General features: G+C 44.7%; 1 protein-coding gene across 1 annotated transcript in view; it reads left to right on the forward strand.

Moving 5' to 3' along the window:
- Window positions 1-12,273, forward strand: part of arrb1 (arrestin, beta 1) — a gene marked incomplete at its 5' end in the record, with an annotated part of 13,773 nt that extends 1,500 nt beyond the window's left edge. The window contains 11 exon segments of the mRNA XM_024277189.2: window positions 1,013-1,072; window positions 1,148-1,215; window positions 2,282-2,417; window positions 2,997-3,081; window positions 3,172-3,244; window positions 3,971-4,108; window positions 4,192-4,275; window positions 5,795-5,818; window positions 5,992-6,062; window positions 8,360-8,408; window positions 11,419-12,273. Of these exon segments, the coding sequence (XP_024132957.2) occupies window positions 1,013-1,072; window positions 1,148-1,215; window positions 2,282-2,417; window positions 2,997-3,081; window positions 3,172-3,244; window positions 3,971-4,108; window positions 4,192-4,275; window positions 5,795-5,818; window positions 5,992-6,062; window positions 8,360-8,408; window positions 11,419-11,524 (894 nt within the window).
- Window positions 12,274-13,199: the final 926 nt, after the last annotated feature.

Consider the following 13,199-nt stretch of genomic DNA (forward strand, 5'->3'; position numbering starts at 1 on the left):
CAATGCTTCTCCCTACCTTACAGCTTCTCCCTACCCCTACAGCTTCTCTCTACTCCACAGCTTCTCTCTACTCTACAGCTTCTCTCTATCCCTACAGCTTCTCCCTACCCTACAGCTTCACCGTACCCTACAGCTTCTCCCTACCCTACAGCTTCTCCCTACCCCTATGTTTAGCCCTCCAAACTGAGGTTTATGAAGAAATAGTGTCTTCAAATTCAGACGTAACTAACACTTGATGACATCATCAATAGTCACCGGTCATCTACATTAGTGTGGAGCTGCCAGTGCTAAGTAAATACACAACATAGGTTTTATAACATTAAAAATACAACGGGTCCAACCCAAAGACCCGCAGAACCCGTTAAGGTCATCCTGAACGGGTTCTGCGCGTGCATGTGACCAAGGCTTCAGTGACTTGTGACTTGATTTGTTGGTTCTTCTTTTGACTGTTGCAGAAGCACCTGCTGGTTTTCTCTCCACATGTTTAATAGAAGCATAACGTAAACCTTGCTATAAATAAGTATTACAATGTGAAACATGATCTGAGATTAAACTAGAGACTTGGAGAAAAGGACCTGTGAGAATCTCTGCTCCTGATACACCAGTTTCTTTCTTTTCATCGTGTCTGGAAAGATTGAAAGATAATCTTCTAGATTGGACGAATGAATCTTCATGCTGAGACAGACCTAAAAGACTGATGAGCATTTCTCCTCCGTCTTCAGGCTCGCAGCGTTTCACACTCACTCCTTCACATGTTCGCACAGCGACTGCGAGCTTTCACGTGCACGTCGTGCACAGCGTGAACCACGGGACAGCGTGGGCTTCAGCTTCACTTCCACACACGTTAAACCTGAAATCTTCTTTTCGTACCAACAGAGTAAAGCTGATAAACGAGTTGCTCAGGAGTCAGAAATTCTGCACGTCTTCGTCTGACAGCAGGGGGGCGCTGCTGCTGCCCACCCCCCCATGAATATTTCAGGCTCTTTAAATTTTTCATTCCTTGTGGTTCCAGATTCCTCTGAATCTACCGTGCTCCGTCACCCTACAGCCAGGACCCGAGGACACCGGGAAGGTGGGGGCCGATTTAATCTAACCCTCACAGTGACCCCCCAGTCCAGCTTATAACACTGCAGCCTGTGCTCCTCAGGCGTGCGGGGTGGACTTCGAGGTGAAGGCGTTCTGTGCAGAAAATGCTGAAGAAAAGATCCACAAGAGGTGAGTGCCCCCCCCCCCCCCATAAATAATGAATGGGAGTGGAGTCAGTCGTGCATTAGCAGCTTCAGCAGCTTCAGAGGCTTCCGGCTCACGCAGACTGGACAGCATGGAATCGAACGCAGGTCTGAGGACCGCTCGGAGATCACTGCAGACCTGGGCGAGATCAGAGTCCTTTGGCCCCGCCCACCTCTGGAAGCCTCAGAACATGAGAACCGGACCAGAACCTACTCCAAACGTCAACAGCTGTACGGGGTTGAAGCACTGACTGACCTTTCCAGCCGTAGCTGTGGATCCAGACAGGAAACCAGCGAAAGAAACTTGCCTGCTGAATAAAGCTAGCAGCTAGCTAGCAGCTAGCTAGCTAGCGCCCACTCATTCTCGCTCTCAGTAAGTCAAAGGCAAACGATGAGTCTCAGAGGGTTTCTGACTCGAAAACTGTTTTTTAATAAGGACATCATCTCGGTTTGAGGCTCCGCCCTCTCTGACCCCTCCCCCAACACCACCTGCACTCTTTGGAGCGGTTCGGAGCTTCAGTGTGATCTGTTGAAGCGTCTTCAATGACGTCATGATGAAGTGCAGGAAAAGCGCCCACAGTTCACGATTCTCCTCCTTCATTCTCTCCTGGAGTTTTCTACCGAACAGATCGGGTCCCTCAAAGCTAACGTTGGTTCTGGTGTTCCACAGGGCTCTGGACTTGGACCAGTTCAGTTTTTCCTCTACATGCTACCTTAAGGCCTTCAGGGAAAGCTTCACTGAGTTCGGCATGTATGCTGACAGCTGTGTGCTGATGTAAACAGAACCAGAAAGTTCTGGAGGATCAGTACCTTTCAGAGAAACCCTGAAACAACCTCAGTGAATCATCATCGTCATAGAATCCACAAAAACACGTCTCCTGCAAATACTTTGTCCCTTTTCAGCTTTTTGGTTTTTACGTTTGTTCCCCTCAGAACTCATAACCTCACCCCCCCCCCCCATACGAGTGCTGCAGAGATTCCCAGCAGAGCGCCCCCGTGTGGTTCCACAGATGTTTGCATTGAAGCTTCATGTCCTTCTGGGTGTGTTGCAGGAATTCGGTGCGTCTGGTGATCAGGAAGGTCCAGTACGCTCCGGAGAAGCCCGGGCCGCAGCCCACGGCGGAGACCACGCGGCAGTTCTTGATGTCGGACAAGCCGCTGCACTTGGAGGCGTCTCTGGATAAGGAGGTGACTCGCTGGTGGTCAACGTTCACAGCTGCCGACCTTACGGGTCTGAAGCTGCTGCCAGAGCTCATGGATGCTCGACAGAGGAGAACCTCCTTCAGGGTCTGAGTTCTGCTCACTGAGACCACAGGAGCTGCTGCTTTATTGACGTTTGAAAAACAAGTTAACAGTTAAAATATTTGAAGAAAATCCAAACATTTAATCAGTATAATGACATTTTTTTTTCTGCTTAAAGAAAAAGCTCCCGGCTAACGGTTGACTCAAACTGTTGCCATGGTTACCAGGTATTTAAAGCTCATAGGAACTTCAGCTCTTCAACGGGAGAGGACAGCATCTACGCTGTCTCTGGCTCTGGGCTCTGGAATGTGGTGGTCACCATGGCAACGGGGTGCAGGAGCATCTCTCCTCTCTGGACCGTTCTGAAACTAAAAAGGCTGAACTCTGATGTCAGAACTGGATCTGAGTCTCGTATCTGAGTCTGAACTTCTGGTCTGGAAGAGGGAATGTCAGGAGAAACCATGAAGCAGGATTGGTTTAGTGGACCTCTGTGGTTCTGATCCGGTTTCCGTGTCTCTGTCTCAGATTTATTATCACGGGGAACCCATCAGTGTCAATGTGCATGTGACCAACAACACCAACAAGACAGTAAAGAAGATGAAGATCTCAGGTAGGCGGGGTCTTGGGTGAGTCTGCAGCAGGTGTGTTCAGCTAAATGTACAGGTGTGTGTTCAGGTGTGACGCTGCTTTGTGTCTGCAGTGCGACAGTACGCAGACATCTGCCTGTTCAACACGGCGCAGTACAAATGTCCGGTGGCCGTCGAGGAGTCAGAGTGAGTCTTTTGGTTTCATCTCAGGAACTTAGTCCAGAACTGTGATCTCTGTCAGAACATCCCTGCAGGTTGACCTGTGGTTCTCATTAGGGACGTCCTGATCCGATCATGTGATTGGAAACTGGGTCTGATCACATAGTTGATAACTCGATCAATATCAGATGTACCCCGATCAGTGACCAGATATTTCATTTATTCATTTATTTAGGTTTTTACTGCAGATACGGATCACAAATGATGAAAAGTTCTGAAGATATTAAAGCTGAAGTCACTAAACTTTCTCACATGACTAATGATTTCACCAGTTGATAGTTGTAATGGTTTTACCTGACTGATAAAGCTTCGTCACAAAAGGGTTCAATGATGAGAGAAGATTCATAAAATCATCCCGAACCACCTGGATCTGTTTATTTCATGTGTTCATGAATCTCTTACTAAAGTATCAGAACAAGATTCGCCATCTGGAGAAACTCAAGATCAAATGTCGGGATGTCTGGTTCTGATCCTTCAGAAACGAAGAATCAGAACCACAGAACCTCAGAGACACTAAAGTCTTTTACCTTTGAGATCAAAACAAGATCAAACGTTGGAGGTCTTCTCAAAATCTTTGACCTTTGCCTTCCAGGCAGCACAAACAGCATTTACACCATGACAGAGTTCCTGCAGCAGAAGTCCCTTCAGTCTGCTGTGACGTTTGGCTGAAGACTTCTGCTGGTCTCTCCTCAGTGACGTCGTTGCTCCCAGCTCCACCTTCTGCAAAGTCTTCACACTCACGCCCTTCCTGGCCAACAACCAGGAGAAGCGTGGCCTTGCTCTGGATGGAAAGCTGAAGCACGAGGACACAAACCTGGCGTCCAGCACCCTGTGAGTGACCCCGCCCCCCCGCACAAACTACCCAACCAGCCCCTCCCCCACAGCGAAGGGTTAAACTGATGTCTGTGTTTCAGCCTGAGAGACGGCGCCAACAAAGAGATCCTGGGCATCATCGTGTCCTACAAGGTCAAAGTGAAGCTGGTGGTGTCACGCGGCGGGTCGGTACCCTGTTTTCTTCACCACAAACCCTTGAGCCCCGCCCCCTGCAGACTTCATTCTTTAAAACTTGTGTAGAGGTTCAATGAAGAGAAACCTATAGGAGTCCATTTAAAAAGTCTGCAGGATTTCAAACTCTTTCAGAACCAAAATTCAATTTGGACAAAAGCTGGAGGTTGTTTGGTTCAGAAAAGTTCTGCTCAGGTAAATTCTTCTGAAAAGGACGTTTAAACAGCAGGAAGTCAGTCAAGAAGGAATGAAATCCACTGGGCCTTCAAAATAAAACACCATCGATGAACATGACATCACACAGATGGAAGGAGCTCACAGAGGAACCTGTTAGAGCTTTTCTAGTTCAAAAGAAAATAGAGGATTAAAAATTTAAAATAAGATCTTAAACATCCCATAAACTACAGGACAAACCTTTTCACACCGAAATCCACCAGATGGATTCTGAAGGCTGTGGCCCGTCTGTCAGCTGTATTCCATTTATCAAAAGATCAGAATGTTTCCATTATCTCTGTCATGTCTGCGTCTGTGTCTGCACAGCACAAGCTTTTTTACACAAGACTTCTAGTTCTAGTCCTTTAACGTCAGTGTCGTGGAAACAAGCCGAGACTAGAAACCAGGACCAGGTTTCAAAATAAAAGCTTCTGTCTTACTTGAAAAAAAGAGATAAAATGTATTTTATATTTATGGTGATGACACACATTGAGATAACATCGGCGTCCATTTTTGAAATGGACGATTAATGTTTAATTTTGAAAGGACAAAAACTCAAAATCCTTTATGACACAAACATCAGAGAGGGCGCGGGCGTTGAACACATTTTGGATGTTGAAGTCCCAGAATGTCAGGATAAACCACTCCTTCGGGGGGAGGGGGGATGGACCGGGTTAATGTAATGTAAACGAACGGACTGGTGAGACGGACTCCCCCAACAACACGACGGACATCCACCGCAGATGGTTTAATCCGGAGTAATATCATGCAGAAATGGGGCGGAGCTACTGAGCACCTGTAGGGTTGTTGTTCTGACTGATGATGTTTTAGAAGTTCAGTTCATATACTTTTGTGACCTCTGGTCGGATCACAAAGAAGCTTCTAGAGTTTGTAGTGCATGTTAGCAAACTATTGCAGTTTTTGACATCAGACATCAGACGTTGGATGTCAGACGCTTCAGTATGTAAACGAAGGAACCATGTTAGAATCCCAAACTTCATCTGATGATTAAAACTACCACAATTCTAAAACTGTTCGAAGTAGAGTTTGAAGAAATCAGAAATGGTCCTAGTAAAGACCCTGGTGGAACACCACAAGCTGCTGCTAATTCCTGTCATATTCACCTCATCCATGTTACATCACATCTGTTCTCCTCGCAGAACATTCAAATGGAGAACATTCTTCTGAACAGAAACTGAAGCATTAAACTCATTAAACCAGAAAAACCAAACAACAGCAGCAGAAAATGTGTCACAGGTTCCAATGACTGATGCTGACGGTCTTCCCTGTTTGTTTCAGGATCCTGGGAGATCTGGCTGCCAGGTAACCTTTCCCTCTCCTCTCGGATGAAAACTGCCACAGCAAGCTCATGCTGGGACTCACAAAGGTCACCAGAACGCCCCCCACTGGACCTTTGTGGCAGTAATGCATTCATGCTGGTGTGTGATGAAGCTGTGTTAGCGGCGTTTCATGGACCTGAACCTTCTCTGTTTCAGCGACGTGTCTGTGGAGCTTCCGTTCACCCTGATGCACCCCAAGCCTCTGGAGGAGTCCTTCTACAGAGACGGTGAGCGCCCCCCCTCACCAAACAGAGGTCAATGATACCGGACAAGCCCCCACCTCCACTGATCATTCATTTAACTGACCATAAAGAAATAAAAAACATCAAAGCAAACAAAAAGTCCAATCAGGTACGACCTCCTCCAGTCCAAAGGTTTCCAAAAGTCTCATTCCTGATGATATGTTCAATGACAGCCGCACAGGTACAAAGTAAGTGTTAAGGTCACGCTTAGATCATGCTAAGGTCATAATGAGATCATGCAAAGGTCATGCTAAGATCATAATAAGATCATGCAAAGGTCATGCTTAGGTCATAATAAGATCATGCAAAGGTCATGCTTAGGTCATGCTTGGGTCATACTTAGGTCATGCTTAGGTCATGCTAAATTTATGCTAAGGTCATGCAAAGATCACACTAAGGTCATGTTTAGATTATGCTGAGATCATGCATTGGTCATGCTTAGGTCATGCTAAGTTCATGCTTATAGGTCATGCTAAGGTCATGCTAAGGCAGGGGACTAAAATTATTGAACACTAGAAATAATTTTTAAAACTTTAAAACAGTAACTAGGTATATAACATTACCTGTGATAATGCTAGCGTGAATGCTGTAATCTGAATTTAGCTGCTGAAGATGCTGAAATTGATAGTAAAAAACGCTGAAGCTGGAATCTAAATTCACAGAAGTTGATATCTACCTAAACTGGCTAAATGTCTAAAAAAATAATAGCCTAATAATAGAAACTTAGGTTAGCCCAAACAGCTAGCATGTAGCTGAAATATTAGCTAAACTCCAAAACAGCCTAAAAGATCTTAGTAAATGTCAAAACAGTCCAAAAAGCTACCAGGATGCCAATTTTTAAAAATTGTAACTTTTCAACATAATTCTGAGTAATAAAAATGCAGGAATATTATTCCAGAATAAATCAACTTAAACCTTAAATAACTTTTAATATTTTACTCTCCATAGAAATACATTTTGTCTAATATGCACAAGTTAGAATTAAGAGCAAGATAACATGGGGTCATTAATAACAATAAAATAAAATGATCTGGAGGGCCGGATAGAATTACCAGGAGGGCCGGATCCGGCCCCCGGGCCTTGACTTTGACACATATGTGCAAAGGTCAGTCTAAGGGTCAGCCAGGGGGTGATGGTTGGAACCTTTGGTTTGAGTCAATCATAGAGTGGAAGCGCCTCAGTCTCAGGAGGGACGCTCCACCATCCGACCGCTGAACCTCCTGAGTTATGGTTGTTTTTGGAGTTATGTGTTAACCCTTTAAACACCAGTGTTGACCTTCTTTAACCACGGTAACTCTTGAACGCTTCACAAGGTTAACATGATTCCAGTGGATTCTTCTGCCATCACTGAGACACACAACCACAAACAACTACACACTCCTAAAGAAGTGGTCAGAATCACCAGGTTTTGGACTGTGGGAGGAGCTATTGACTGTATCAGAGAACTGGACCGACTGAGTGTGACGTCATCCATAGAAAAGTTCCAGCTCCAACCAAATGAAGTCAATTCAGACGCCATTGTTTCACCATGTTGGAGCCGGGCGCCGTCAGTGAGCAGTGATTGGTCCGAGTCAGCTTAAGCCGTCGTTTCTATGGCAACCACTGTCACCAATCAAGACTGAGTTTGTTGGAAGGCCACTATAAAGCGGGCTACACAAAATCTGTCAAACATTTAAAAGGTTGGCGGTGGGGTCAGCAGGCTCCGCCTACTTTTGCAGAGGAATCTAGTTGGTCAGTTTATAACCTGACTGCAAAAAATACATTCAGATTATTTAAGAAGATGCTAAAATGGTTTCAGATCCAGAATGATCATTCTGACCAATAGAAAGACTGATAACAGCTGATTGTTTCTGCATAGAAGTCTATGCGAGCCAGCAGGAACTTCCTGTTTGGAACGTCAGGGGGGAGGAGTCACTCAGTCCAGTTCTCGTTTGCAGTTAATGGAAGAAGGAGTAGAACATGAATGAGGGGATCGTGTGAACTCCACACAGGAAGACCCAGCTGGGATTTGAACCCTCTCTGATGGAAAAGAACAATAAAAGAAGAAGACCGGTGACCGAGTTTCAGAGTCCCGTGTGAAAATTCAGATTTAACATTGACTGAAAGTGACTGAAGTCCATCGCTGTGTTTTTGATTTCTCCTGGTCCTCTCTAACCAGAGAACAGAATGTTCTCCTGAGTATCCATGCTCTCAAACTCCATAGAATCGCTGCGATAGGATCAGCCGGTGTGGCTCCATGACGGTGAGACCGGTTCCTCCTAATGCTGTCTTGTGTTCTGCAGCTCCAGATGAGGCTCCGATCGACACAAACCTGATCCAGTTTGACACAAAGTAAGTACCCCCCCTCTCTTCCTCATCAGCCCCCGCCTGCAGCATCGCCGTGCTCTGATTGGCTCTGGTGCTGGCAGAGGGCTGCGTTTCCTCTGCAGTCTCCTGAGTCTCAGCACTAATGCGTCCTAATGCGAGCAGCAGGAAATGAGCGTCTTCTCCCGTCAGCAGACAAACACGCTGCTGCTGCTGAGCATCTGAGACACACAGACCTGCAGGTTCAACCCCCAGAACCAGTCCCAGACCACATCAACAATGACCCACCCGGACCTCAGCCTGAGGCTTTTAGAGAACTGACCAAGAGTAAGAGAACCATGAAACACGGTTAGACCCTCAGACCAGAACCAGGACGGAGGATCTTCAGCTCCAGATCTGAGATGAAGAGCAGTTTTTACAGTGGAAAGTCTTCTTCTGGTTTGATCCTGATCAGCAGACCAGGATCCGAAGAACGTGGACACCTAAAGACCTGGTCCTCCTGTCAACCAGCTGGTCTAGTCTCTCAGTCTTCTTCATTCTTTCTTCAGCTGTGAATCCAGATCCGCTTCATCTCCAGACATAAACATCCGTAAATTCTTTCTTCTTGTCCCATCAATGCCGTCCTGATGATGGAGATCATTCCTACGAGTTCTGGTTCCTGATGTCCTCCTCCTGCAGGCGACTCTTCAGGAGGGCTGCCACGATCAGTCGACTAATCAACTACTAAAATAGTCGACAACTATTGTAGTAGTTGATTAGTCATTTCTTTATACCATATGGAGTCAGAGTGCAGTAAAGTTAAAGTTATGAAGGCATTCTGCAGCTTTTTGGACTATTTTTGCATTTATTAAGGTTTTTTAGGCTAATTTGAAGTTTAGCTACTTTTTCATTTACATGCTAGCTATTTTGGCTAACTTAGGCTTTTTTGTTTTTAGGCTAATGTGGCATTTAACTAATATTTTAGCTTGCTATTAGCTTCAATGATTTCAGCTATCAATTTCAGCATCTTCAACTATCAGCACTAGCATCTTCAGTGGCCAAATTCAGCGTACAGCATTATCTCAGGTAATTCTATATATCTAGTTTAAGGCTAATGATGGTCCAAATGTGTCCTTCACATCCAGTTAGCGCATGACCCGATTAGCCGACTGATCAGAAAAAACAATGGGTGATTATTCAACTATTGAAATAATCGTTTGTGGCAGCACTAGTCTTCAGGAACAGAAAGTTTCTCTATGAAACCAGGAGATGGGTTGGCCCAGCAGAGACGATGACCTTCTCCTGACCTTCTGAAGGTCATGTTAGAAGGACTCTGATCAATACTCAAGTGTGATTGATATAAAGTCCTGTCGATCGATCCTGATCAAGACTTCTTCAAATCCACTGATGAGCTGCTTTATTCAGTGATCCGGTCTCACCTGCTCGAATGTAGTTTCGTTCTAGTTTCAACACAGCTTTAGCACAGTTTAGGAACGGCTGAACCACGAAACACACTTTTGCATCGACTCCAGCACCACTTTAGCACTGTTTGCATTTCAGTGTACTTCCAGGTTTAAGTACTATGTGAAAATTTAGCCTTGCTTCAGGTTTTAGCATTATTTCAGGTTTTAGAATAGTTTCAGGTTTTAGAATAGTTACAGGTTTTAAAATAGTTACAGGTTTTAGCATGGTTTAAGGTTTTAGCCTGGTTTCAGCCTTTGACCTTGTTTAAGGTTTTAGCCTGGTTTCATGTTTTAGTTTGGTCTCATGTTTTAGCCTGGTTTCAGCCTTTGACCTTGGTTAAGGTTTTAGCCTGGTTTCATGTTTTAGTCTGGTTTCAGTATTTGATCTGGTTTCATGTTTTAGCCTGGTTTCAGCCTTTGATCTGGTCTAAGGTTTTAGCCTGGTTTCATGTTTTAGCCTGTTTCACCATTTGACCTGGTTTCATGGTTTAGCCTGGTTTCAGCCTTTGATCTGGTCTAAGGTTTTAGCCTGGTTTCATGTTTTTGCCTGGTTTCATGTTTTAGCCTGGTATCATGTTCTAGCCTGGTTTCATGTTTTAGTCTGGTTTCATGTTTTAGTTTTGTTTCATGTTCTAGCCTGGTTTCATGTTTTAGTTTGGTCTCATGTTTTAGTCTGGTTTCATGTTTTAGCCTGGTATCATGTTCTAGCCTGGTTTCATGTTTTAGTCTGGTTTCATGTTTTAGCCTGGTCTCATGTTTTAGCCTGGTTTCATGTTTTAGCCTGGTATCATGTTCTAGCCTGGTTTCATGTTTTAGTCTGGTTTCATGTTTTAGCCTGGTATCATGTTTTAGCCTGGTTTCATGTTTTAGCCTGGTATCATGTTCTAGCCTGGTTTCATGTTTTAGTCTGGTTTCATGTTTTAGTTTTGTTTTATGTTCTAGCCTGGTTTCATGGTTTAGCCTGGTTTCAGCCTTTGATCTGGTCTAAGGTTTTAGCCTGGTTTCATGTTTTTGCCTGGTTTCATGTTTTAGTCTGGTATCATGTTCTAGCCTGGTTTCATGTTTTAGTCTGGTTTCATGTTTTAGCCTGGTCTCATGTTTTAGCCTGGTTTCATGTTTTAGCCTGGTATCATGTTCTAGCCTGGTTTCATGTTTTAGTCTGGTTTCATGTTTTAGCCTGGTATCATGTTTTAGCCTGGTTTCATGTTTTAGCCTGGTATCATGTTCTAGCCTGGTTTCATGTTTTAGTCTGGTTTCATGTTTTAGCCTGGTTTCATGTTCTAGCCTGGTTTCATGTTTTAGTCTGGTTTCATGTTTTAGCCTGGTATCATGTTTTAGCCTGGTTTCAGCCTTTGCCTGGTCTCATGTTCTAGCCTGGTTTCATGTTTTAGTCTGGTTTCATGTTTTAGCCTGGTCTCATGTTTTAATCTGGTTTCAGTATTTGATCTGGTTTCATGTTTTAGCCTGGTTTCATGTTTTAACCTGGTTTCATGTTTTAGTTTGGTTTCATGTTTTAGCCTGGTTTCATGTTTTAGCCTGGTTTCAGGCTCCAGTTGTCTTCCTACAGTTTTCTCACCTCTGATTCGTTTTGGCAGTGACGATGACATCATCTTTGAAGACTTTGCGCGGCAGCGGCTGATCGAAGCGAAAGACGAGGAGGACGAGGAGCCGGTGGACTCGCCCAAACTGGAGGACAGATAAAGACCAGCCGATCCGGCGCCGCTGCAGTTGCGGCGTGGAGCTAACGGAGTTTAACCCACAGTCTGGACACCCTGCTGGTGGTGCCGTGTTCGTGTGTTGTTCATGTCCGTCCTCTTTCTGCGTCCTGCAGGCCGTACGAAGCTAGTATCCTGCAGCCCGGTTCCTGACGGAGGCGCTCTCCTCCAACATGAGGCTACCGCCGTGGCCGCGGCGGGAAGCATGCCTCAAGTCTCTTTCTTCAGCCTTTTTCCACTACGGACCAAAACGCAGTCCAGTTTTGTTGAGTTTCGCCTCAGGAGGTCTTTGGCGCTGCCGGATCCGGATGATCTCTACATGAGTTCTGAAGGACCGGTTGACCCGTGGAGACATGCATGAAGTGTACTGTAGTTCCTATGATCTGTTCTGTCATGAATATTCAGTGTTTGTAAAACTGTTCTGCACATAAACCAGAGTCCAGGTCAAACGTTTAACCACAGCAGGCAGTGCTGGACCGGTTCTGTTCTGATCCGTTTGGTTCCTGAAGTTCATTTTTAAACCCGTTTGTGTCCCAGTCAAAGTTTTATGACGTTTCAGTGATTGAAGAACTTGGATTTTTTATTATTTAACCTCAACTTTTCATGCTTTGAAGTCATGTGACCTCCAGACTTACCTGGGGGGTAAATAGCTCAGAAACAAAGGTGGGTCTGTTACTGTTAACGAGGTTTTCAATTAGCTGAAAAACAAACAATAAAGATGTGAAGCAAAGTGTCTGGGTTTGTCAGAACAAAGGTCCAGAGTTCTTTTAGAATCCGGGCGGGAATGAAAACAGAACTTTTGGGACTGATAATCCTCAGCGTTACGGAAGACGTCGGAGGTTTTATCCTGTAAATAACGGAGTGGTGTGTCGGACATCAGGCCTGACGCTCCGATCCATCAGGATCATCAAACGGGTTTTCTTCTTCCTTTAACAAAAGCTGCTTTGACATATTTGTGTTCAGACGCTTGTTTAACCTCAAACTACTGGATCCTCTTTCCCTTAAGAAAGATCCGGATGGGTCTGCACTCTCATCCACTCGGAAGTTTTAGAAAAACCACAGTTTCCAAGAGGAGGGCAGCAGCTCCTGGCCTCCAGGGGGCGCTCCACCAAGAATATCTCCTAAAATGTATGGCCTTATCGATTCTTTTCAACAACGATTTGACTCTTAAATTGTGGTTGTTGATCCGATTCATAGTGGATCTTGCTTCATTCAATCCGATTCTCTGGCCTAAATGGATCCCAAACTTCCAGCAGATGCTAAGCGGCTTTTCCCAAAACGTCTGAAGTGTTTTTCCTGAGGAGTTTCCACACTGAGATTAAAACCATCCGTCTCTGCAGGTTTCTCTGAGCAGATAATTGAGATGGTTTTTGAAGGATGCTCTCTTCAGCTCCTGGTCTCTCCGCTCGACAGGAACGGCAGGATTTTGATCTGGTTTAAGGTTTTAGCCTGGTTCCATGTTTTAGTCTTGTTTCATGTTTTAGTCTGGTTTCATGTTTTAGTCTGGTTTTATGTTTTAGTTTTGTTTCATGTTTTAGTTTTGTTTCATGTTTTAGTCTGGTTTTATGTTTTAGTCTGGTTTCATGTTTTAGTCTTGTTTCATGTTTTAGTTTTGTTTCATGTTTTAGTCTGGTTTTATGTTTTAGTCTGGTTTCTTGTTT

Source organism: Oryzias melastigma, linkage group LG13 (genome assembly GCF_002922805.2).
Source record: "Oryzias melastigma strain HK-1 linkage group LG13, ASM292280v2, whole genome shotgun sequence".
Lineage (NCBI taxonomy): Eukaryota > Metazoa > Chordata > Actinopteri > Beloniformes > Adrianichthyidae > Oryzias > Oryzias melastigma.